Source organism: Abramis brama, assembly GCF_963993115.1.
Source record: "Abramis brama genome assembly, chromosome: 2".
NCBI classification, from domain to species: Eukaryota; Metazoa; Chordata; class Actinopteri; order Cypriniformes; family Leuciscidae; genus Abramis; species Abramis brama.
In genome coordinates this window covers 32251198-32278407 of record NC_139964.1, presented here as the reverse complement: position 1 = coordinate 32278407, position 27210 = coordinate 32251198, and the positions used below count along the sequence as shown (strand labels likewise).

Below are 27210 nucleotides of genomic sequence, written 5' to 3'. Positions count from 1 at the left end.
GTTATTCAAATGTGTTTAACATTTTATATTTTTAACAATTATTCTGGACACCATTTTTCCTGTAATTTTTATTTTTTTACGGTGCATCTATCAGAGATTTCCCGCTTATACACTGTAAAAAATGATTTTTTGGTGAAGTAAATACTACTGAAAAAAAAACAATGTAATTTACATGAAAAATTTAGTTCAGGCAAGAATTAAAAAACGAAGTAAATTCCATATCAGTACTTAATTCAAGCGAGTAGAAATGAAAGCGTAAATATCAACTCAATAAAATTAAGTAAAAATTACTCAGCTTTTCTGATACTGGGGTTCCCATCATGCACTGGACCTTGAATAATTAATGAGGTTAATTTTTCACTGGTTTCCAGCTGTATTTACACTGTTTTATCATTGCTTTTGTTGTCAGGATTAGTAACGTGCCATTTTGTGACATTTCGAGTAAATTTTCTGCTCAAAATGACACATTCAAACACAAAAACGATCCATCAAATGTTACCGTCATTGTGTATTGTCTACCAAGTATTGAGGTCTTTGCATTCACATGATGCTTAACATCTGACATGCTGTGTAGTATAAATTACTTAGATAATTTAAGTAAAGCACATACTATAAATGACTGGTATAATTCAATATTATTGTTTGAGTGAAATGTGATGCAAAGGAAATTTCAACTAAATCGATATTAATCAACCTTTTACTAGCCAAGTTAAAATTACTTATTTTCTGTGTTACTTTCACTTAACTAGGTTAAGTAAAGTTTACTTAATTCCATATTCCAAGTAAATTTAACTTAAAGATTTCTAATTAAAGCTACTGATGAATATGTTTAGGTTTTTACTTGGCAAATCTTTGTAAATTTACTAGCATTTTCTGAGTGAAAAAAGTTGCCTAGCTTTTTTCAAGTAAATCCTACTCCAAATTTTTTTCAGTGTACAGATAAAAGAGGTGACTATCACATTCAGATTGATTATAGACAGAGATAGCTTTGAAAAACTGACATTCAATAACACACTATAGAATAATAAGAAAGTAAATGGAAACCACAGGGCAATCATGACAGGGGGGGAAAGAAAGAAAAGCTGAAATGCCTGTATTCGTTATTCACTAATGGGAACCTTCTAATGGCCATTGTCCTCAGTTAACAATGCCCTTAGTATGCACCCTTAAGCATGAGAGAACAAGAAAAGATGGGCACACACACACACACACTTACAGACACAGTTTTGTTTCAAAGCCCCCAACTGACAAATACAACACTCAACGATTCAATAAGAAACGACCTAAGCTGCACTTACACATGTTCAACGGTCAAGTGTGACCAACAGCCTAAACAACACACTGTGAAAGTTTTTGTGAACATTGATTTCAAATGTTATGCATACAGATGCTGCTGCGACAAAGACGACTCATGCATAAACTCAAGCAGGACTTTGATGGAAACAACTGCTGGCACTTTTCATGAATACAGTACAAAACAGGGCCGAAACGCTTTAAAAAAAAAATGAATTTCAACAAACGGTCAGTGAAAGGAGGTGCTTAATTCAGACAATGTTGCCAGTTAACATCAAGTGGATTTGAAAGTTGTATTAGTGTTTACTGTTTAGTACTAACACAAATTATTAAAGTATTTTTATTAACTTTGTCAAAAATAGAAATTTCAATGACAATGAAATTATTAGCGCTTCACAGACCGTTTTGACTGTGTCTGCATATATGTCCACACTACGACAAGTTACAACAGGTAAACACGTCACCCCTGTGGATGCACTTTAAAAAAAAAAAATAAATAGAGTAGCGATACGTAAAGTTTGTTCGTCTGAAATATTAAGAAGCGGCTTGCAGCTGAAGAACTTTGTGACAACTGTTTTAATTTATCACCTGAGAACATGACACCAGAACAGCATACAGAGTTTAATTAAACTCACCTGAATGCACTTAAATTTAATGATCCAAACTTTATTTTCAGTACTTTCAGCTAAATTTAATTTCAGTTTTGGTGTTTTGATAAAAAATGTATTTCAGTGCATCACTAATTTTTATAACCTAACATTTGGGAAATGTCTGTATACAGTTTACAATGGTGTTTTTCTAGCAGTACACATTAAATAAACACACAGAATATAGATCAAATGTATAAAATACATAAATAACTGATACATAGCAATTAAAAAAATAATAATAATAAATTACTGACCCCATACTTTTGACCGGTAGTGTAAATTGTTACAAAAGATTTCGATTTTAAATAAATGCTGTTCTTTTTTAACTTTTTATTCATCAAAGAATCCTGGAAAAAGTATCAAAGGTTATAAAATAAATATTAAGCAGCACAACTGTTTCCAACATTGATAATAAATCTGCATATTAGAATGATTTCTGACACTTCTGTGACACTGGAGACTGGAGTAATAGCAGATGAAAATCCAGATCTGCATCACAGAAATAAATTGTATTTTAAAGTGTATTAAAATAGAAAATCATTATTTTCAATTGTAATAATATTTAACAATATTATTATTATATTTTTTTTCTGTATTTTTGATCAAATAAATGCAGGCTTGATGAGCATAAGAGACTTCTTTCAAAAACATTAAAAATAGTAATGTTTTCAAACTTTTGACTGGTACTGTATATATATATATATATATATATATATATATAGCCTATATATATATATATATATATATATATATATATATATATATATATATATGTATATGTATGTATATATATATATATATATATGAAGAGTTCAGATGCAAAAGCCTCTAAGTGCCATCTGAAATTTTCTTCTAGAATGATCATTTTTATAAAGCTTGTATATTTAAGTTCAATAATTTCACTTAAATGGCAATGCAAATTACCTATTAATTGTCATTTAAGTGAAATTACTGAATTTAAATATACAAGCTTGATAAAAATGATCATTCCAGAAGAAAATTTCCGATGGCACTTAGAGGCTTTTGCATCTGAACTCTTCATATATATATATATATATATATATATATATATATACACATATATATATATATATATATATATATACATATATATATATATATATATATATATATATATATATGTGTGTGTGTGTTTTGATCTACTTGGCTAACATCAAGAAAATGACCGGTACTGTGTGTATATATATATATATATATATATATATATATATATATATATATATATATATATATATATGTTTTTTGATCTTAAAGAGGTTGTGTTTTGCTAAACATTATGGTTTGTCACTCTAAATGTTTTACTACATTTATTAAACCTCAATTCAGCATTTTTGTATTGTTTTAATTATCAGATACAGTAAAGACAGTCAAGACCTCTAAGGAAGGATGGACCACAAATCACAATTTGATGCGTTTAAAACAAGCTATTTTTCATACTACATTAAATGTATTAATAGTTTGTCTAACTTATCTAAAAGTAAACACCGGATAGCTAACAGAAGTAGCACCTTTGCTCAGTAATAGGACACTCAAGTGTACCATATTCATTAAAAGTGTCAGCCACAGAGGAAGCGGGCTGGTCCAGCATAGAGGTCTGTGTCTTCCACTGCCCAAAGTCTATCACATGCTATATAGGCCACATTATACCCGAGAAGTCAGGGTCCACGAGACATCATTTATGCTCATTCCCATGTCATATGAAAAGCAGAACATGTCATCAGTTGTAGGAATAATGAAACAGCATCATCACACGGATGGTCTCATCAGCTGATAACGGGTTTAAACATGTCAGCAAACAAGCCCTGGATGGCAGTACACTGAAGATAAACGCATGCATTTAAGAAAGTGATTGCAAATCTGAAACCCATGACTCAGCCGTCATGTCTTGATGTGTTTTCTCTGCATTCAGTGTTGTAAAGTGATCCGTCCATCGGGCTGCAGTTGGCGGTGATGCTGTGCGGTGACCTCAGCAGATCAACACACAGCACCGTCTGCGACCTCAACCGGGAAACTCACACGGCACACACACACACACACAATAAACTTACACTAGATATAAAACGTGCTGTCACATAATCCGGATGACCAAAAAAAACTGTACATGGTGTGTCGTTGATAACCCTACCTGAAAGCGACGGTCCGTCCCGATGTGTCAAACAACGCTCATACCGGAAGCATCCGCTCAGAGCTCTGCGTAGACTCCACTCAGTCAGTGCAACAGCCAATCAGAGACGAGAAGCTGACCAATCAGATTTCAGAGAATTGACTTTCACCGATTCACTCCCCCACTGTTATTTACAAAAACGTTTTTAGTCTTCAGCTTACTCCAACATAAAATTTACTTGATACTTTTAATGATTTAACCTTAACAGAAACACCTAAAAAGAAAATATAAAAAATGATTAACTGATTATTAACTTTTAAATTATTTGCAGATTGTTTTTACTACATAAAACATTCCGCATGACTTATCGAGTCATCTTTTGAAAAAAAAAAAAAAAAAAAAAAAAAAAAAATATGATATATATATGATTAACTAAAATTCATTTATAACTAAAAGTTGTAATGTTTGAATATGCCTTATTGTGAAGTAAAATGCCTCCGGTCAAAATAGCTATACCATTTAATCAAGCATTATCAAAGCTAAATCAAAATTTCAGGTACATATCACTAACTCTCATCTATGACAGGAAATAAATTTAGATAAGTGCAGTTTGTTTCAAGATCAAATTCTCTGAATAAGTCAGATATTAACTTAAGAGGACACTGGTGAGCTTGATCAACTGATCAAAATGCACCTCATTTATCAAAATGCTTTCTTTCTGATTGAATTTAGTAATGTCCTCATCTCATTCTGAACTTTAATCATTAACTACTTTGAGAAGAGTAACATGGATCTTGTACTGATCAAATTACAGCTGTCAAACTGAATTATGCATTCGGAATGATCTAATACCATCTAGTGGTCTTTAAATATACAGACTCTTCCCACAGTGCGACAAACACCAACTGTGAACAAAAGCACGCACACAGATTCATTTAGACAGAAAAAATTATGATGATGATTCATGGGTTATATTAATGATAATAATGTAATCAAAGCAAGTTTTTGCATAAACCTTCTTTTATTAATTGGAAAGTTTATATCCATGCATGTAAATATACAAAAAGTAAATCCCGCTTTAACATTTTCAAACAAGAGTTACATTTGTATTTTATACAATCACAATGTCTGTTAATAAGAAAGCTATAAAAAACATCTAGAATTTGTATCATGTTTAATATTCTTTCAGAATATGCTTGTATTAATTGTTGTGCCCCTCCCCCTTTTATTTATCTTTTCTTTTTTTTCTTCCTTTTTTCTTTTTTTTTACATTTCTTGAGAAATATTTTTCAATAGGTTAATTAGGCTTCTTTATATATTTTCACTTGTTGAATATTGAGACATAACTTGTTGTCTGAAAGATTCGTTGTGTGTTATTGTATCCTGTTTGTTAAAATTTTAATAATTATAAACAAAACTCGAAAAAATACAACCTACTAAAACATTTGGCCAACTTTGTGCAACACGAAATCAAACGCCTGCCTCTAGAACAACATGTCAAAATAAAAGTCCGTCACGAATACATTTTTTTTGTGATTAAATTATTAAGACATTACCCGAGGAAGCGTTTATATTATTATTGAAATATTGTTATTATTTACTTAACATTACAAACATTTAATATTCTAATTTTGTATAATTCAATTATGTCGTGCAGGACTTTTATTATGACTTGCCAGGAGATGTGATTCTGTTGACCCGGTTGTCAATGTGAACTGCAGGCATGGGAATAAGCGGTACGTAAACTGCATGGGGTAAACTCTACAGATTTGTTTTTGATGTGCGACATTGTCTCGAAAGTATTCGCTACACACCTCAGAATCAAATTAAATGTGATGTATTTGAGCCTTACCAACATTTCGAGCGATTAGCGATGATTTTGAGACTGTCAAACAGGGCATGTGTCCTCTCTGGGTCAGCTCGCCTCAAAAGCACTTTGTCCACCTACTTCGATGAAATAGGAAAAGCTGGTGTCATCCTAAAATCTGCGTCAGCTGGCATATTTGAGAACCTAGCCTTAGAAGACTGGATTCACGATCACGTTGATCTGCAAAACAGAAGCATATTGTTATTATGGAGAAATTCCCCAGTGGTGGTCATAGGCAGACATCAAAACCCCTGGCAGGAGTGTAACCTTCCCCTGATGAGGCGCTTGGGGATCCCGCTAGCGAGACGTCGCAGTGGAGGTGGGACGGTTTTCCATGATTTTGGGAACATCAACATGACCTTCTTCACCTCCAAGAAGAAATACGACCGTCACAGAAATCTCAAAGTCGTTACCAGTGCATTGAAAGCACTCAGACCCGGTCTAGATGTCACTGCAACAGACAGATTTGATATTTTGTTGAATGGGCATCACAAGATTTCAGGCACTGCTGCGAAATTAGGCAGAACCTCTGCTTATCATCACTGTACATTGCTGTGCTCTGTGGATCGTTCAATATTGTCCTCAGTTCTGAAGAGTAACACTTCTGAAGTCATCAAGAGCAATGCCACCCCAAGCGTTCCTTCCCCTGTCAAGAACCTTTCGGATGTGGATCCCACTCTGGACGCCGACACCATCATGGAGGCTATTGCTTCCCAGTTCAATAATGAATTTGGCTTTGACAGCCCAGTCATCACAGTTGACCCCGCTCATGAAGCTCTTATGCCTGGCATTCATAAGATGACAAAGGATATTCAAATGTGGGAGTGGATTTATGGCAAAACTCCAAAATTCAGCGTTTGCACATCTTTAGTGGTAGATGACGTGAATATTAAGCTTGACATGGACATCAAAAGTGGAACTGTAGAACAATGTGCGGTGGAAATCCCTGAAGACTGGCTTCCTCCAGAGACGGTGAACGAGTTTACATCAGCTCTCAGTGGCAGCAAATACTGTCCAAATGAAGCTGCAGTGCTGGTGGCGGCGTTCATGAGAACTCGCTCAATGAGCGCTGATGCTGCGGGGAAGATTCATAGATTGTGTGAAGGTGTGCTTTCAGTAATGTGAATAAAAATGAAGTCAGATATAAACATTATGTGTTGTTTGTTTCAAAAACCATGAGCATTCATTTTAAAGTTGTCTCCTGCACAGTCACACTTTATCCACAAATGCAGAGATTTGATATGAAAAACACAAATACTTCTATTAATTCTATGATGAAACCACTTAAATAAATGTAAAGAATTGGGCAGAGATTCTAGTATTGCAGATATAATTAGTATATTTCAATTATTTAAACCATTTAGTGTTTGCAAATATTAATAGGGCAATAAATTATATCAGATTATATTAATATTTAGTAAGAAATATTAATATAAAAATGCAATTGTTAAATAGTATTGTTAAAAGTAATAATATTCATAAAAACTAAAATCCCCCCAAAATAATTCTATCTATCTATCTGTCTATCTATCTACCAATGGATGGATGGATAAATGGACATATTAAAATATGAATATTAATAAAATATATTAAAATATTATTAATGGTACAAATAAATAATATTCATAAAGATTCTCCATATAGATAGATATATAAAAAGACTTTTAAAATAGACTTTGAAATATTTTTTTTAACAATTATGAATATTTATTTGTATCACTAATTAAGAAAAAAAAAAAAAAATATATATATATATATATATATAGTGCATTATACATGTGTTTGACATAAGGTTTGGATGGTAACATACTTGCCATGCGCGGCGCTCCTGTCGCGAATTTTAGCGCAGATTAGTATGTCATGTAGATGGCCTATAATTTTATTCTTTAAATATAGTTTTCTTTTTTGTCTTCTGTGCGATTTGTTTGAGAAAAAGTACAAGAACGGCATTTTTTTTAGTCAAAGACCCCGAAATCTCATTAAAATCGCATTCATCCTTTTAATATGCAGCCGAACAAATGGACTATCCAGATGCGCTAAAGGTCTGCGCAGAGGCCGCCGCGCGATTACTCAATGTCAAGTGCGCATGCGCAATGCGAGCACGACCAACTTGCGTGGCTAACACCGACTACACTGCATCGCAACGAGGAGGTTACAGTTATTCACACATAATGGGAAAGAAACAGAAAAATAAGGGAGATGACGGGTAAGTCAGAACACGTGCGAATGCGTAACACGGACTACAGTGACCTACTGTGCTGTCTGTAATCTTGACAGGGTAACGTTAATGTTTAAGGAGACACACTGTTAGCCACCTGGCTAGCTTCTGATGGCATGAGTTCATGTGCCGCTGTAACTAGGCCTGTCTTGATCATTACCACACTGACGCGCTTACCAAAGAGGAATATCATCAGTAGATCACTGACATTCACTAATACAGGTCTAGACACGAGGCTGATTGGGTAATTTATTGTAAGCATGTCATATTTGTCACGTTTGTGGCTTTAAAATGAGACACGAGTAGGTTTGGCCAGCCCCCCTGAGTCGAGGTCCTCCAGCTGTGAGTGTTAGATTAGACGCACTTCACATCTGCTGTCATATCATATCAGACACTGTCCGAGCACAGAAGACATTAGTATTTAAGGGCTGTGGCCTCTGTGTATTGCACGCAGTATCTGATTCCTCGTCCGCAGTGCAACATCATCCGTTTCCATTGTGCTGGCTGGCGGTTTCGCATTGTCTTCGGTAAAACGCTCTTCTATGGGATGCCATCGATCTTTGTTCATGTAGAAACGGCGTTGTGCCTTACTTGAACTCCCTGCTAAAGTATTACCCCCTCGTTGAGGCCGCTACCTGGTTGCCTAATCCTTACCCCACCCACACACCTAATCCTAAACCTACCTGGGACTCAGGGGGGTCACGATCTGAAGGAGGGGGTCCGAATTCGGCACAGTTAGAAATCTCGAGCTGTGGAGATGTTAAAATGCTCGCAGGACTGTGACAGTCTTTCACCAGCTGGATTAGGCTTTCCCACAGAGATCAAGGGGTGTGATTGTGAAGCTTATGATAAATAATAAAAGTGATTCAGGCTGTATTTAAAATTTTAAGATCAACTTTTGTGTGTGTGTGCATTTTGTCAGGGTTGCTGCAACATCTGATCTTTACTTGTCTATACCTATAAGATCATATGTTTTGTAAACATTTTAGTGATTAATTATTGCATATATTTTCACCACAGTTCTGGAATGAGAGAAATTATTAACACTTCATTGATGATTTGAGTAATTGGTTAAGAGTTATATTCTAAATCATGGAAAAATACATAAATAAACATGACAGTTCTATAAATTTTCACATATATAGAATTTTAAATGAGTGTATAATTTATTTGATATAGAATTTTAAATGTAATTCAAACTTCAATAATAAATATGTCATAGACATATTGTTTTTGGTTAGTGTAAAACATGCTTGTACGCCATAGTGATTTTGGTGAATACTATAATTATATTTAATATATATATATAATATAAAATAATTAAAATACATTGTGTATATATATATATATATATATATATATATATATATACTTAAAATCCTTATACAGTATATTATTGGAAATTTAATTGATCAAAATCTGAAGCTTTGAATTTTATGTCAGACTAATCTTTTATGTTCTTCTGTTCTGTAAGCTATGGATTGTTTTTAGTTTATTAGGTTGAAATTATTTTTTAGGTTTTGCTGTATTACTGGACAGTGTGGGACAGTAGTTTCACCTGGTTTGACCTGTTTTCTCCTGCCGTTTTATAGTCGCTTGAATGTCTAAATTTATCCGGGTCTGATGCTGAGCAGATTCTTGCTCTTCTGGCCTTGCTGGAGGTGGTTAAGTAGATTAGTGCCCTAATGAGTGTGTTAACCTTTGCTAACCATTCAGTGCTGGTTGCTATGTCATTCCCTGTTCAGTCTCAGAAGATGTCATGAGATCCAGCCATGAATTATTGCACTTTCAGTTGCGTCAAAACAAGATTAACTGTAACCATTACTGACTTTTGAAAAGGCTTTGCATTGCATCAAAGAACTGGTCTGCTAAAACATGTTTTTGAATTTATTAAACGTCCCCCCCATCTCTCCTTCATCCATTCAAGTAATTTGTCCAACTGTCTATTAGCTGGTCTTTCATCATCTGCTCTGAGTTGGCTGAGGTCAGCAGGTTTATGTACGTGAGAGGGCTCTACCCTGGGATGTGAGGCTAGTAAACGTTGCTTTTTTTTTTCTGATGCAACAAGCATGCAAGGAGGGCTTTAGACTCCACTATATAAGCAGCAGCACAAGTTCACTTCCTCCTTATTGCTGTGTTTCACTTGATGGGTAAGGTGCACGTGTTTAGGCGTTCAATATGCTCAGTTTTTGTAAATCTTGGTGTAAATCTTGGTATATGCTTTCATTGGTTGTCTAGAGTGGTTTTTGGGGTGTAATATGCATCTGTGCTGCTGTTGTAATGCTGATTGATTGATGAGTTTGTCCGAAATATATTGTCTTACACCACTGGTCTATGATGGTAGTCTTTTTAGTGAAAGTATGATGTAAAGTCACAATAGGGCATCCTGCTGTTGTTTTTTTCCAAATCTCTGGTGACAGATGTGAGTTTTCCTGGTCGACTGCTAGTTAATCATTTCAGGTGGTCTGCATTTACTCAGAGGTTAATTGTTTTATTGCACCGTACATGTGTGTTAACCTGATTTCATCAAATATTTTTAGTTTTATGTACATTTCTATTCGCTTTCTCATAACATTTCTACGTTTATTTAAATGCAAAATATTTTATTGTAAATTTACACCATTTAAAGACCTTGTGAAATCTATAGATGTGAAATCTATTCTTGTAGTGACATTTCCTGTTCAAACTGGAAGATTAGGGGGAATCATGTGATTCGTGAAAGTTATAGTTTTAGTCCAGTGTCCTTGAAGAGCTAAACTAAATGTTAAGTGCGTTTGTGCTTGATGATATATATATATTTTTTATTCAACTTTTAGAAATACACCACCATGTTGAAGACCTTAAAGTTAAAATGCATGGAAATTGTCCTCAGTCAAATTGAATGTATTCTTCATCTTTTTCTGTCAATTTTATAGTGCCAAAGACGACGGGGTTGACATCGACGCACTTGCGGCAGAGATTGAAGGAGCAGGAGCAGGCAAGGAGCAGAACAAATCAAAGAGCAAGAAAAAGAAAGTAAAGAAAGACGACTATGAGTAAGTCTTCGTCTCTTTCCTCCAACACTGACACAGTTAATAAGCCTAAAGAGATTTTCCCTGGCTTTACAGTTAACCTACTGCTCAAATAGTTAAGGGTCAAGATTTATTTAATATTGTTGAAAGCTTCTGCCATGACCGTCCCAGTCCCCTGACCGGAACCCTATAGCCTCTGTGCACAAGCGTAGTAACGAACTTCCGCTGGCGCAAGAAGTCGCTGTTTCCGGTCTACTTACGCGTCGCCCAAAATGTCTATTTCGTGCTGCGAAATTGAAGCTCAAATGGCTGTTAGTGACTTGAAGCAGAGCAAAGTGGCACACAGCAGTGCTCCTTATACGTACCCATGTTAACAGGTTAGAGCTTTCACGCGGTTGCAGTCCGCCGATCCAGCATACAGAAGTGCAGAGATCGTTTCCGCACCGAGTCTATTTTTGCTGTGCTGCAAACGCTGAATTAAAGTGACAGCGCATGTTTCGTGGTCAAAATGAACAAAGATTGACCTGAAAATGTAGTAATTTCACTATGAATGCGTTTAATTAAATAAAATGTAGTAATCTCACCATAAATGCATTTAATTATATAGGCCTACTACTATTTTTCACAGTCATCTTTTTACTTTTAGAAGACCAGGGTAAAGCAAGGTAAACTACAGTTTACTTAAACAAGGCGACATAATGAACAACAACACTCGTCTCATTCGTGGAGGTGGAAAAACAAGTTCTGTGACATGCAAGATTTATTTTATTATAATTTAAATGGAAAAGAAAAGGCAAAAGAGTCGGCTGTTCTTACAGTTAAATATTTGACCACTTGCTTGAGCAACTTAATATAAGTAATCATTAAAATGCATGTGGCAATGCCAATTGTCTGTTTAATACAATAAATATGTGAATATAGCTTTTATTTGAGAGGATTTTGATTTCATGTGGAAAGATATGCGTGGATTTATGCTCTCGGTTTCATTAATTAGTGGTTAATTAGAAATAATAAAATGTGTATATACGGTACCTTTTAAAAAGAGGTCATCTTAATCTTGTTGGGCTTTTAATTACCTACACTGTAGTGTTTGAATTATGCAAATAGACCAAGGAATGAGGAAGTTATGATATTTTGAAGTGTTTGGTCAAGCAGAAGAGGTCACAGTTTTTCATTGTTTTATTGTTTTAATTAGGTACACAAATGACCCCCAATTTCCGAATTCCATAACTATCTTAATAATTATCCGATTTTAATCATTTAAAACCATTTTAAAGGTATTTTTATTATCTATCATATGGTTATGATTATATATGAATTTTCTAGTATTGATTTTTTTTTTTTGTCACATACCTAAGTAATGCATGGAATAATAGCCCTATGTTGTTTAAATTGTGTTTAAACGTGCATGCGTCCATTAAAGAGTGTGTACAAAGAGAATCGCAATGCTTACAAAACTTTTTTTTAAAATAAAAGTTGCAGCGTAACTTCTGGATTTTAAATAAAAATAGTAAGTGTTTGTGGTACAGCCGTGAATCAGTTCTTCACTGCAACGCATCATAGGCCTATGTGAAGCACTATAGCGCGTGCTGCTCCTGCACCGCACACACACACACACACACACACACACACACTGCACACGGAGTATGTGTGAAATGGCCGTTAGATCCACCTACAGTTCTTAGAAACTCAGATGTGTCACGCACATAGTATCTCTTTATTTGGTACAACAGCAGCACTCATCTTGTTTGTTTATAGCGGATGCCGATGAAGACAGTCGTAAACCGGAAACTGATATGCCAACTTCTGACAATAGCGGAAGTTCGTCGCGACGCTTGTGCACGTAGCCCATAGAAAATGATTGGGATGAACTGAAGAAGCACCAGCGTGGAGCTGGGAATCTGGAGAGATTCTGTATGGAGGAATGGTCTCTGATTTCCTGTCAGATGTTCTCCAAATCATCAGGCATTATAGGAGAAAACTCAGAGCTGTTATGTTGGCAAAAGATTGCAAAAAGTATTTAATATAAGGGTGCCAATAATTGTGGCCAATGTGTTTTGGAGAAAAGCATTTATTTCATAATGTGATTTACCCCCCACTTTCACTTCTTTTACTTCAATGAAAGGCTAGATTTGTGTGTATTCTTTGAATGAAAAATCAAGAGAATTAACAGTGCAGATTTATTTTTACAGCCATCTTTGATCATATTTACCAGGGGTGCCAATAATTCTGACCACAACTGTACGAACCCTGAGATGATAATGTAAAAACATTCAACTATTTCTGCCACAATACCATGGTTAGAGTTAGCATCACTACATTAAATCCATGGTGAATGTTGGTGATTTATAGACTGTAAAGACTTCTAGAACTTTCCACGTCAGCACTGTTTGATCTGATATTTATGGGTTACTGATCAATTTAATATGTGAATAAAATGCTGAATAAAAGTATTAATTTGCATGAAAATATCAGTAGTGTAAATGTTTGGAAATAACTGATTACCTCTTTTTATTGCAGTGAGGAAGAAATCCAGAAAGAATTAGAGAGGCTGTCACTAGAAGAGAAAGCAGGAAAACCAGAAAAAGAAACCGCAAAGGTATTCTTCAGTAACACAAACCCATAAACACGTTCAGCACACGTTTTCTTTTTTCCTCCCTCTTCTAATAGTGCAGATATTATAAGTAGAGTCATTTGCCATTGAAAGCAATTCCTGCGTGTGTTTCCCTCTTAGAAATCCGAATCAGTAGAAGAGCCTGAACCTGAGCCCACCTTGACGAAAGCAGACAAGAAGAAGGCCAAGAAGGGTAAGAAGGCGAATCTGGAGGATGAGGAAGGTGATGAAGATCAGGGTCAGAACAACATGGAAAACGAGCACAGGACGAAAGATACAAAGACGGTGGCGGCTCCCGCTCCTGCTGGTCCTGCTTCAGACTCTGAGGACGAGGGATCCCAGTCACGACAGAAACCCAAGGCTAAAAAGAAAGGCGGGCGAAAAGGCGGGTCTGACTCGGAGGAGAACGATGAAGATGGTGGTGCGAAGAAGGGTGGAGGAACGGTCGACAATGACGAATCGGATGATGATTCTCAAACCTCAAGCAAGAAGAAGAAAGGTAAAGGCAAACCCAAAGCAGAGAGTGAGGAAGACGAAAGAGAAGACCCGTCCTTCAAGATGAAGACAGCCGCGCAGAAGAAAGCAGAGAAAAAAGAGAGGGATAAGAAGAAGAAAGAGGAGGAGAGGGCCAAGCTGAGGGCTAAGAGAGAAAAAGAGGAAGAGGCTTCAAAAAAGGATGAAGGGAAACCGGTTACCACACCTTCAACAGAGAGCAAGACGTTAGAGGCAGCGGCTTCAGTGGAGCAGGATGAAGCTGATGTCCAAGGAGAAGGTCAGATTTTCCATAGTACATTGTCCACTCAGGAGTGTTTCTATATGTCTATTATAATACATACTGTATATATATATATATATATATTATTTTTATTTTATTTTTTTAAATATTTTATTATTTTTTGTATTTTAAATCATATACACACATATACACACACATATATATATATATACAGTGCAATGCATAAGTGAATACACCCATGCTAAAGTTGACTAAAAAGAGGAATAAAAAATCATATTTTGGAAATTGAACTTAATGCCTTAATTTAAAAAATTAGGAAAAATCCAACCTTTAAGGACACCAATTTTCTTTGTGAATGAATAATGTATCGTAAATAAATAAATGTTCTTCCTTAAAATACATGGTGCATAAGTGAGTACACCCCTATGTTAAATTCCCATAGAGGCAGGCAGATTTTTATTTTTAAGTATTTTTTTTAATTTTGTTTTAGGATACTATGCATCCTGATAAAGTTCCCTTGGCCTTTGGAATTAAAATCATCATCACATATATACCTAGAGATCACATATATACCTATATACCACATATATAGCCCCACATCATCACATATATACCTAGAGATTGGCATGGGGTACTTTCCATAAGATCATCTCTCAATGCAAATCAAACTAGCTTTTAGGCTAACTGAAATAAAATCATGCCAATCTCTAGGTATGGTGAATGCTATGTGATGATGTGGGGCTATTTTAATTCCAAAGGCCAAGGGAACTTTATCAGGATGCATAGTATCCTAAAAAAAAATATAAAAAAATACTTAAAAATAAAAATCTGCCTGCCTCTATGGGAATTTAACATAGGGGTGTACTCACTTATGCACCATGTATTTTAAGGAAGAACATTTATTTATTTACGATACATTATTCATTCACAAAGAAAATTGGTGTCCTTAAAGGTTGGATTTTTCCTATTTTTTAAATTAAGGCATTAAGTTCAATTTCCAAAATATGATTTTTTATTCCTCTTTTTAGTCAACTTTAGCATGGGTGTATTCACTTATGCATTGCACTGTGTATATATATATATATATTACGCACACTACCGTTCAATAGTTTGGGGCCAGTAATATATATATTTTTTATGTTTTTGAAAGAAGTCTCTTTTTGCACACCAAGGTTGTAATATTGTGAAATATTATTAATTATTTTATTACAAAAAATACAGTAATATTGTGAAATGTTATCACAATTTAAAATAACTGTTTTCTATTTGAATATATTTTATCATCATTCTAAGATGCTGATTTGGTGCTCAAGAAACATTTCTTATCATTATCAATGTTGAAAACCGTTATTGCTGCTTATTTTATTTTTTTACTGCATTTTTTCAGGATTCTTTTATAAATAGAAAGTTCAAAAGAGCAAAATTTATTTGAAATAAATATCTTTTGTACCATTATAAATGTATTTAGCTGTCACTTTTGATCTATTTAATGCATCCTTGCTGAATAAAATGTCAATTTCTTTTAAAAAAAATAAAATAAATCTTACTAAATCCAAAATATTGAACTGTAGGATATAGCAATTTTGCTACTGAAGTTTAAATCAAACACTATTAAGGTCATTAGATGAGGAGTGCTAAATTGTCAAACATGCTCTATAGGAAACTTCTAAAAAGATGATGAAAGGCATCATGATTATTTGGGAATATTCAATACATCACCAAGTCCTAAGCTTTAAGAGAATACATTAGTTGATAACATCTAAGCCACACATCTGGGTTATTTCAAGCCTACATGATCACAGTTTTTTTAGTCTCCAACTAATTTCCCTCTCTCTCTCCTCTGCTTTTCTACAGAGGAAGCTGAGGGTGATAAAAAGAAAAAGGACAAGAAGAAGAAGAAAGGCGAAAAGGAGGAGAAAGATAAGAAAAAGGGTCCCAGCAAAGCGACGGTGAAAGCCATGCAGGAGGCCCTGGCCAAAATGAAGGAAGAGGAAGAACGAATCAAAAGAGAAGAGGAGGAGAAACAGAGGCTGCTGGAGGAGCTGGAGGCTCAGAGACTGGAGCAGGTCAGTGGAAACACACGGTCACTCAAGATCATGGTGTCAAATGATTATGGTTCCTTCAGCTCTGAAACCTTCATCCACAGGAGCGTCTAGAGGCCGAGAGGAAGGAGAAGAAGAAGCAAAAGGAAAAGGAGAGAAAAGAGAGACTAAAGAAGGAGGGAAAACTCCTCACCAAGGCTCAGAAAGAGGCTCGAGCCAGAGCAGAAGCCACACTGCGAGCACTGCAGGCTCAGGGTGAGAACATGACTCGCAGTGCTTATGATGAAGTTATGGTGATAGTTTTTTGACCTGGTGGTGTCGTTGGCTTCCTTGCAGGTATTGAAGTGCCATCCAAAGATGCAATGCCAAAGAAGAAGCCCGTTTACTCTGACAAGAGAAAAAAGAAGCCAACAGCACAGACTCCTGAAGGTTAGATCCTCACTTGCTCCCTGCTGTGATCAAAGATGGTTAAAATTTCCTAAGATTTTTTTTTTGCTGGCTTATATTAGAAACGTCAGAAGTGACAGCGCCTACATCAGAGACACCTCAGCCAATCACAACAGAGATGGAAGTAGACAAGCCTGTTGCTGAGCCAGGTAACGACCAATCACAGTCAGCTCTGCTTGATTTACTCAGATTTGAATTGAAAAGTATTAAGCTATATCTATAAAATCTGTTTTTTTCCCCCTAAATTCTATTATTTTTTTTTTTTTTTAATGGTTTAACTGTGTTTTAGTCATTAAACGGCATGTTTGATCAATTGAAATTGGAAAATGTAACATGAATCCGTCTTTTAAATGTAATCAAAATATAAAAAATTATTTACAATAAATCATAGCATTTTTATTTCTGTCAGGTCTGCACAACAATATCGTTTTTTGTTATTCCTCAATTTCTTTTAAATGGTAATCATCTAAAATCAATGTTGTTGTTATTATTATTACTACTATTTTGAGAAGTACATTTTAGTAAGAGCAATATATTTCTATCGCAATTTCATGTTAACCATACTTTGATTTTTTTCATTCTGTCATGAAGACCTTTGAGTTTCTGAGTTTTTGACATGCAGATAGTAATTTTTGTGGTTTAATAACTACTGACACTATTCCATATCGCAATATGTATATGATTAATTTTACAGCCCTACTTTTTGAGTTATTAATCCCAAAATTTGCCAAATTCCGTGACATTGCATGCTATACAGTAAAATTGTCTGTTCATAAATGTATGCCTGTAAGGAAGTATGATGGCTTCTTAAAATTGTAATTTTCATTGTTACAGTTAAGGAGCCAAAGGCAGAGGCTGCTGATCTGGACGACTGGGAGGCCATGGCCAGCGATGAGGAGAAAGGTGGGGTTAAAGCAACCTGCATATCTTTTAAAATCAAAGTCATTTGGTGGTAGTTTTCCACGGACGCTGATTAATTTGACATTTGTGCACTCAGAGATGAAGAAGGTTCACATCGAGGTGAAGGAACCCACTACAGCTACACAAAAACCTGCTGAAGACAAGGAGGATGGCAGTGAGGAAGAAGAGGAGGATGAAGAGGAGGAGGATGATGAGGATGAGGAAGAAGAAGAAGAGGGTGAAGGAGAGGAGGAGAGTGAGGATGAGGAGGACAACAAAGACAGCAGCAACAAGACGACCACAAACAAAGCAAGAAAAGAGCCGAGCTCAGAGTCGAGCAGCGAGAGCGATTCGGATGATGACCGAAGCAAAGAGGAGAGACTTTACGACAAGGCCAAGAGGCGCATAGAGGTACAGATACACTCGGTGTTTTGTACAGATATACGCACGTTTTAGTCAGTGGAGTTGAAATCAATCATGTTTTCCTTTGTGTGCAGAAACGAAGGCAGGAAAACCTGAAGAACATTAATTTGGACAAGCTCCGATCTCCTGTGGTTTGTGTACTGGGTCATGTGGACACAGGGAAGACCAAAATCCTGGATAAGGTGCGTTTTAATGTGACTGATGTGGATTTGTGTGGATTTTTGTGTGTTTATTATTGTTTTCTTCTCTGTCCATCAGCTGAGACACACACATGTTCAGGATGGTGAGGCTGGTGGGATCACACAGCAGATCGGAGCCACAAATGTGCCCCTGGAAACCATTATAGAACAAACCAAGATGGTGAAAAATGTGAGTATCTTTCTGTAACGCACATTCTCTCATTCTGTTTTCCCATGTGCCCCCCCCCCTTTTTTTTTTTCTTTCTTTAAAAAAAAGAAGCTTATTAAGATGTATTTCAAGGTCTGTACAGTCATAGCATGTAGGTTAGATGGATAAATGAATCCACACAGAATATCAGATCAAATCAGTAATTTGAAAGCAGTGTGGGTGATTCAGCTGTGCCGTGTTTGCTCTCTAAGAGATGAAGCCGCCTCGCAAAAAGCTCAGTGTCAAAAGCCAGTGCCAAATTGAGTTCTTTTCGTGGCATATTGCACTTAAACGTCCTAATACACAAAAGAATTGTCAAAATGCATGTCTTTGCGAGTATTTACGTAAACAAAATCAGTTATGTCTTAAGTGAATGTAAAAAGTTGAGAAATATATGCATGTGTAACAGTATTGGATGCTTGCTTGGTCCTCAAGTGACATCAGCCTAAATAAGGGGGGAAATTACAATACTTAGCATTCGGGCATTCAGTCACGTCACGTGACGTTATGTTATCTGCGTGGAGTAACATCTGGGTCAGTTGCACGCAGTTTGTTCTTATTATTAAAACAAATAGAAAGCAAACAAATAGCATTAATAGTCATTTATTTTAGTTCAGATAAACTATGATAAATTTTAACATTGATTTGTATTCTTATTTTACATGTGTACGTAGATTTTCATGGAACATTAAAGGTATAGCGGAGGATCTTTCCGAATTTTAGATAAGACCCGCCCTCTCCACTTTTTGAAAAGTTTGATTGATTCACCAGAATGATTGACAATTAGGAGGACCAATAGTATAGGTGATCCACCCGGAAGTAAAAAATTCTCTGCTATACCTTTAAGTCATGAATATTGCCTCAAAAGTCATGGAAATGTATTGGTAAAGATGTGTATGAACCCTGGTGTTTGTATGTTTTTATCAGTTTGAGATGGAGAGTGTGAAGATTCCTGGCATGCTCATTATTGACACACCTGGACACGAGTCTTTCAGGTACACACTATACTTTTGTTTGTGTGTGTGTGTGTGTGTGTGTGTGCGCGCCATATAAAAGTGATAGACAGAATATATACACTACCATTCAAAAGTTTTTTTCACATTTTTAAGAAAGAAATGAATACTTTTATTCCCCAAGGATCCCTTAAATGTATAAAATTGATAGTAAAGAGATTTTAAATGTTTCTATTTCAAATAAATGCTGTTTCTTTTGAAAGTTCTATTCTTCAAAGAATACTAAAAATAATAATGTTTTCCACAAAAATATTAAGCAGCATAATTGTAAATGTGTCTTGAGCAGCAAATCAGCATATTATAATGATTTCTAAAGGATCATGTGACACTCAAGACTGGAGTAATGATGCTGAAAATTTGCCATCACAGGAATAAAATGACATTTTAAAATATTATTCAAATTGAAAACAGTTATTTTACATTGTAATAAATTGTTTCACTGGATTTTTTTTATGTATACCTTTTTTCATTTTCTGATAAGGCATAAACTTCAACCAACGTGAGGTCCAAAAAGTGAAACAACAGTATGGTATACATTTAAATATACAGAAATAAGTGGAAACAAAATAATGTAAGAAATGTCAGACAAATATCCTTGATACGTAAAATACAAGGAGGGTAGTCGGGTCAAAAAATCACTTTTGTTACATCGTGAGTTTTACAGTATTTTTGTTCCGATTAATAAATTCAACCTTTGTGAATATAAGAGACGTACAAAAAATGTTTTTACCAATCCCAAACTTTTGAATGGTGGTGTGTGTATATTTATAAACTAAAAAAAAACGTAACTTTTATAAACTTAGAAAATCCATACCAGTCTTAACTTTAGTTGTATAGTATTTGTATGTTTAATGGCACTCTCCTCCACCCTTCAGTAATCTGAGGAACAGGGGTAGTTCTCTGTGTGACATCGCCATCCTGGTGGTGGATATCATGCACGGTTTAGAGCCACAGACACTCGAGTCCATCAACCTGCTGAAGGAGAAGAAATGCCCCTTCATAGTAGCACTTAACAAGGTACCAGATAGTGACTGCTGAATGCTGATACTGATCATTGCAACAAGTATTTGAATACTAATGTTTTTTTGTCAGATCGACCGTCTGTATGACTGGAAAAAGAGTCCAGAAACAGACGTGGTGGCCACACTGAAGAAACAGAAGAAGAACACCAAGGATGAGTTTGATGAGAGGGCTAAATCTGTCATCGTAGAGTTCGCGCAGCAGGTCTGTTGTCTCTATCTTTTTGTATAGTCTTAATGTTGTTTGCAAATGCTGTTTCTTGTTGACTTTAACATGTATAAGAAGTGAGCTTAACTTAAATGTTGTCTTGTGTGTGTCTTTCAATCTTCAGGGTCTTAATGCCGCCCTTTTCTACGAGAACAAAGATCCTCGTACGTTTGTGTCCCTGGTTCCCACCTCGGCCCACTCGGGTGATGGGATGGGGAACCTCATCGCCCTGCTGGTTGAGCTCACTCAAACCATGCTGGCCCGCCGATTGGCTCACTGCGACGAACTCCGGGCACAGGTCATGGAGGTAAGTGGTCAAAAGGAAAAGCTTTAATGAGTTGATTATGACATTACATTTAGATTTGACCACATTGCAACGGCTTTCCTTTTACAAGTTGTTTGCAGCATTGAGCATTATTATAACCAATCACACATTTCTGTTGAGTATGTGAACGCAGTGGCCAATCAGAGGCATTTAGATTCGTCAATGCTGAAAATGCCAGAGCTTTGTTCGGTGTGCGCCCTTAATAACTGCATGCTAAATTGTGAATAAACAACTAAGTGCAGATACGACGCAAGTACATTGATTCTGCAGTGTAGACCGTTTACATTATTATAGCGGTTATATTTGAGTGCGTAGCTTGCGCTAGACTGAAATCATGGACCGCTTCAGTGATAAAGAATGTTCTTTGCTTGCTTTCTGTTTATAATTTATTCCAAGTTTGACTAGCCATTTAGTTTTTCATGCTACTAAAATAACCAATGTGATAACACATTTTCTTATGTGTAAACATTTCTTAGCTTGTTTTATCTGTGTAGCCAGAATGTGACGTGCCTTTCCCCAAACACAAAGTTTTTTAAATATATTTTATTAATCAACATTAATTTTCTTTATTACAATCTCAAGAGTAATGATCGACAATGATTTTTGTCATAATATTGCAATCGCTGTCCAGTGTCCACCACAGACCAATGGTAGTTTGAAGGAGTTTACCAGCCTGAGCTTTTTTTCAGAAAGTTTGCTTTGTCAAGTTGTTTCAAACTGCCGAAATGAACTCCAAACAAACATTTGTTTTTTGGCCTGATTTTTTATAAAATGTCGTCACACCAGTTCGTTCTTTGATTTCGCTTGTATCATATCTGGGCCTTAAATGCCATGTCAGATGCAGCTTCTATTCCACCTTTGCAATGTAAAGATGTTTTTTGTTGATGTTGATCATTTTATTGGTAACGGTCTATACTATAGTATTCTGATTGATATAAGTAATTGTGTTGTCTTATGTCAAATATGTAAATTTAACCAAGCACCTAAACAATGCCCTTATAAAGGGAAAAAAACTAATAGTTGCCCCTTATTGGAAAAGTAAATTTTTGTGTCTGGTATTATATCTCAGGTAAAAGCTCTGCCTGGCATGGGTACGACGATAGACGTGATCCTGATCAATGGTTGTCTGCGGGAGGGCGAGACCATTATCGTCCCTGGTGTGGATGGACCAATCGTCACTCAGATCAGAGGGTTGCTCCTCCCTCCACCCCTGAAAGAGCTCCGAGTGAAGGTCTCATGCCAAATTATATATTTAATTCGCCATATCTGTTATGTTGCGATAGAGCTTTTCTCACTTGATCACATGCTACATGTTCCTTCTCTCTGTGTACAGAATCCGTATGAGAAGCATAAAGAAGTGTCCACGGCTCAGGGAGTGAAGATCCTGGGGAAAGATCTGGAGAAGACGCTGGCAGGTCTGCCTCTCCTCGTCGCTCATAAAGAGGATGAAATTCCTGTCCTGAGGGTAACCATGTTCTTCTACAAACCAATCAGTTGTGTCCCTTTAAGAACACGCTGTACTTTCCTTTCTTTCCTCTCTTTTCTCGCACATACAATAATCAAGTCAGTAATAACTGTTAGTCTAATTGCTACATTGGTGCGCTTTCCTGCATCCTGATGTTTGCTCTTTGTAGGACGAGTTGATCCGGGAGCTGAAACAGACTCTGAATGCCATAAAGCTGGAGGAGAAGGGTGTGTATGTGCAGGCCTCCACGCTCGGCTCTCTGGAGGCTCTACTGGAGTACTTGCGTACGTCCAAAGTGCCTGTAAGTCTTCACACACTCTCATAAAACCCTTTTTATAAATGGGTTATTGAAGAACTTGCTTGGATTTATTATGGTTTTGCGATGCATGTTGTATCTAAGCTCTTTCAAAACAAGGCAAGCTGCCTACATAAGCAGTTGCCTTCTAAGGCCACATCCTGTCTGTCGTGGCAGAGTCAGTGAGTGAGTGAGTTAGTGCACCCTAAATTGCCGGCAACTCTGTGTGACGCACAAATCTCTCTTCTCACGTGAAGCACATGAAAGATTCCAGATTTGATGGTAACATCTTACTCTAATGAGCAATAGATGGTGCACAAATATTGGTCAAAGTAGTCAAGTTTTAATTAGATTATATATAATTGTTTTTAGGGCTATCACCATGATTAAATTCAAGTACTCTATTTTAAAAAATTCTTGATTGCAATTTATGTTTCGATTAACCTGTGTGGTGACAAATCAGGTCCTCCCTTGAAATCGGGACTCCAAGCGATCTCATTGGCTCAAATTACTTTTAATAGGTACTCACTTTAGCGCCTGATTACAATTCCTACAAAATCATGTTATGATAAATGCCGTTTGAACTGTTATAAAGACCATTAATTTCTGTATTAGCCTATGTGCTAGCATAGCATACAGATACCCGATTAGCCTGATAGCTCAGATTATACAGGCATTTGCACTTCCCCTACATGTATTCACAGTCATCTTTAATATAATTGCGTGTCGATTTGTTTCATAGCGAAGGGTTGCACTGTTATCATTTGCATGCGCGTCTTTGCAGCTCGAGTTTGGGTTGCTTAAAACGTTCATCTGGGAACACAACGTGCGCCGTTTCACCAGATTTGTAACGTAAACCTACAGGAGAATACATCTAAATATTTCTAAATATGACAACAATCGCAATCAGTTGGCGCCCTCTGCAGAAATTTGATATAATACGGAATATACACAAGTTGATTGTTTATATTATGGATATTACATTATGTATTTTAACAGTGTTTAAACCATATGATTACTTGATTTTGATACTTTATTTGAACCAGTAATTATTTCCTTATTGTTATTATATATGTATTTTAAGTCATTTTACACGTTATTGTTCACTTAGGTCTATTTGTATTACCACAAAAAAAAGTATCAGGTTACTCGATTAATCGTCAAAATATCATCCGATTACTTGATTACCAAAATAATCATTGTTTTTGTTTTCTCCATTGAGCTTGTTGCGGTGTAATTGAGCTGTAGTGTTTCAGTTGTTTGCATCTCCACTTAGATTCTCTTTCTGTCCTTCAGTATGCTGGCATCAACATTGGTCCCGTCCACAAGAAAGACGTCATGAAAGCTTCTACTATGTTGGAGCATGATCAGCAGTATGTATTCTGAGTCATACATAATTTATCTCATATTATGGGATTATATCATGCTAATCACTCTCTCTCTCTTTCTGTAGGTATGCAGTGATCCTGGCGTTTGATGTGAAAATAGAGCGAGATTCTCAGGAGATGGCTGACAGTCTCGGCGTGCGCATTTTCAGCGCTGAGATCATCTACCATCTGTTTGACGCCTTCACCAAATACAGAGAAGACTACAAGAAACAGAAACAGGATGAGTTCAAGTGCGTTATCTACTGCCCTCATCCTCACCCTTTTTTCTCAATTTAATACACTACAGTTCAAAAGTTAATACTTTTTTTAGTTCATACTAAGAATTAACACTTTTATTCAGCACGAGTGCATTAAATTGATATATAGTGGCATTTATAATGTTACAAAAGATTTCGGTTTCAAATAAATGCTGTTTACTGCATAATATTTTTGTGGAAACTGATATATTTCTTCACAATTCCTTGATGAATAGAAATAGACAGTTTCCACAAAAATATTATGCAGTAACATTGATTTTAACAAAAAATGTTTCTTAAGCAACAAATCAGCATATTAGAATGATTTCTGAAGGATCATGTGACACTGAAGACTGGAAAAATTCACAGAAATAACATTTTAAAATGCATTATTTAAAATGTTAGTATTTTTTCACATTACCGTTTTCACAGCCTTGGTGAGCAAAATAGACTTTTTCAGAAATATGAACAATCTAACTGAGCCCATAGTAGTGTACGTTTTAACATTTAACTCCTCACAAACAAGCCTAGACTGTGTCAAAGTTGTTACTTTGAAAAAACAGATGATTTTTCCTGAATGTTTGCAGTCTGAATATTTGAAAGTTTCTCTCTTTTTCAGACAACTAGCCGTGTTTCCCTGTAAGCTGCGTATATTGCCCCAGTTCATCTTCAACTCCAGAGATCCCATCGTCATGGGCGTCATTGTGGACGCCGGAGTTCTGAGAACAGGCACCCCGGTGTGTGTGCCCACCAAAGGGGTGAGACATTTAGACAGTTTACACACTATATGCTCAATAAATAAAGAAGCCGAGAAACTGCTTTCCTCGACTGTCATTTTATTTTACGGTAAAAATCGAATATGTAGTGCTATTGTTTGCATTAATTCTTCTCTCCTTCTCAGTTTGTAGACATTGGCATTGTGACCGGTATTGAAATCAATCACAAATCTGTAGACATCGCTAAGAAAGGACAGGAGATCTGTGTGAAAATAGAACCAATTCCTGGAGAATCACCCAAGATGTACGGCCGGCACTTTGAGTCTGTAGACCTCATCGTTAGCAAGGTAAGCTCTCTCCTGCATCCTGAAATAAAGCCACTGGAGCTCATGTGATGCCAAGACATAGTGTTGTTTTTGTTGACCCTTTTCCCGCCAGCGTAAAATAATAATAATAATTTTTGAAGAATGAAAACGGAATATATAAACGTTAATTCAAAATCTGAATAAATACTATAATAGTATACAGATATTACTAAAATAGTGTCTGTATTCAATCTGCTGCCCCCTTAAACGTGATTGGTATTGATTATCTAATGCACATTTGTTCCTGCATCTCTTGTAGATCACCCGTCAGTCAATCGACACTCTGAAGAACTGGTTCAGAGACGAGATGCAGAAATCAGACTGGCAGTTAATCATGGAACTGAAGAAAACCTTTGAAATCATCTGAACACACAAGTGACTGACTGATTCTAGATCTCAAACCACCCCCCGTGCACACACACAAACGCTATACGTTGTACACTCCTAAAGGTCACGTGATTATGGAGTCATCAGTGTTGCTCATACATTTATGGACATTCGTACTCTGACACTCAGCCTTGCACAGTCCCGTATCGAGGACTTGTTCCTCGTGTGTGCATGGGAGAAAACTCACACCACTACCCTTTTCCTCCAGCTGTTTTTGCGTGGTGGGGAGTGTTGGAGACCAAAAAAAAAAAAAAAAAAGATGGGAAAAAAAAGAAAGCAAGGAAAAAAATGTTTTTCTGTGAGAAACTGAAACTATTACCACTGTTTTAAACAGTGACAAATGTTAGAAAATGTTAGACAACCTTTACAATTATTCCAGATGTGCCTGTTCTCTCTGATCAATCCAGTTTTTTTTCATTTTTTTTTTCAACATCTCAAAGTTCATTGTATGGCTGGATTAAACTTGAGCTGCTGATTTGGGCCGGAGGTCTGACCTTAGATTTAGGCTGAGGTTTAAATCGAAAGGTGTAAGTTGAAGACCGTGTGGCTTTCATGAATGACTGCTGGAGATTACACCAGGATTTTAGATATACATATAAAAACAGTCACCTTATCAGTATTTTCATTTTGCCCTGCTTTTTCCATTCCTTTTTGGAGTACAGATCTTAAACTGACCTTTTTAAAACGACCCCCCTCCAGCCAGAGATTGACTCTCTTCCTCCTCTCCTTCTCTTGGGTGTGTGAACTTGGATGAAAGGCTCTTCCCTTAATCAATTTGAATATGTCATTTCAGAGATTGATATGTGAAAATCAACAACAATAAAGAGATGGCCTATTTATAGACATTGTTGTCCTTTTGTTTTGCTTTTGGTGATAATGAATGCACAGGTGAAGCTTACAAAATGTCATAAAATTAAATGGATATTAGATTATATTTTGCTTAAAGGAAAAAGAGCCCTTTTTCTGAGGACAACAAAGATTTGTGACATAATTTTTTCCCCAAAATGTAAATAACCAGCTGTAATGTGGAAAAGGTGAAATAAAAATTTAAGTATACATCATGATAGTGTTTGTTGTAGG

The 27210-nt window shown here is 36.1% G+C and overlaps 3 protein-coding genes across 6 annotated transcripts in view; 2 read left to right on the top strand and 1 right to left on the bottom strand.

Moving 5' to 3' along the window:
* Positions 1-4178, bottom strand: part of pnpla6 (patatin-like phospholipase domain containing 6) — a 40874-nt gene extending 36696 nt beyond the window's left edge. For all 4 annotated transcript variants that reach the window (XM_084106964.1, XM_084106966.1, XM_084106963.1 and 1 more), the window contains exon 1: positions 4090-4178. The gene's annotated coding sequence lies outside the window, so the exon portion shown is untranslated. The remainder of the gene's footprint in view (positions 1-4089) is intronic.
* A 1595-nt stretch (positions 4179-5773) lies between these two features.
* On the top strand, positions 5774-7077 carry lipt1 (lipoyltransferase 1). Its single transcript, XM_084107152.1, has one exon. The coding sequence runs from the start codon at positions 5942-5944 to the stop codon at positions 7058-7060; it is 1119 nt and encodes a 372-aa protein (XP_083963278.1). The 5' UTR covers positions 5774-5941; the 3' UTR covers positions 7061-7077.
* A 928-nt stretch (positions 7078-8005) lies between these two features.
* On the top strand, positions 8006-27194 carry eif5b (eukaryotic translation initiation factor 5B). The gene is made up of 24 exons (XM_084106967.1): positions 8006-8141; positions 11069-11188; positions 13685-13763; positions 13899-14550; positions 16369-16580; positions 16661-16811; positions 16893-16985; positions 17066-17152; positions 17838-17906; positions 18001-18314; positions 18401-18508; positions 18585-18695; positions 19641-19708; positions 20602-20743; positions 20819-20950; positions 21078-21260; positions 22348-22509; positions 22612-22743; positions 22913-23044; positions 24335-24411; positions 24492-24656; positions 25282-25420; positions 25564-25725; positions 26003-27194. Exons 1-24 carry the CDS (start codon positions 8029-8031, stop codon positions 26108-26110), a joined length of 3711 nt encoding a protein of 1236 aa, XP_083963093.1. The 5' UTR covers positions 8006-8028; the 3' UTR covers positions 26111-27194.
* The last annotated feature ends 16 nt before the right edge of the window (positions 27195-27210 follow it).

Excerpts from the sequence above, each read along its gene's own strand:
- eif5b (XM_084106967.1), top strand. The coding sequence starts at position 8,029 with ATGCGAGCACGACCAACTTGCGTGGCTAACACCGACTACACTGCATCG. Across the intron at positions 8,142-11,068 it reads AAAAATAAGGGAGATGACGG|TGCCAAAGACGACGGGGTTG; the intron begins GTAAGTCAGAAC and ends TCAATTTTATAG. Across the intron at positions 17,907-18,000 it reads GGCCAGCGATGAGGAGAAAG|AGATGAAGAAGGTTCACATC; the intron begins GTGGGGTTAAAG and ends TTGTGCACTCAG.
- lipt1 (XM_084107152.1), top strand. The coding sequence starts at position 5,942 with ATGATTTTGAGACTGTCAAACAGGGCATGTGTCCTCTCTGGGTCAGCT.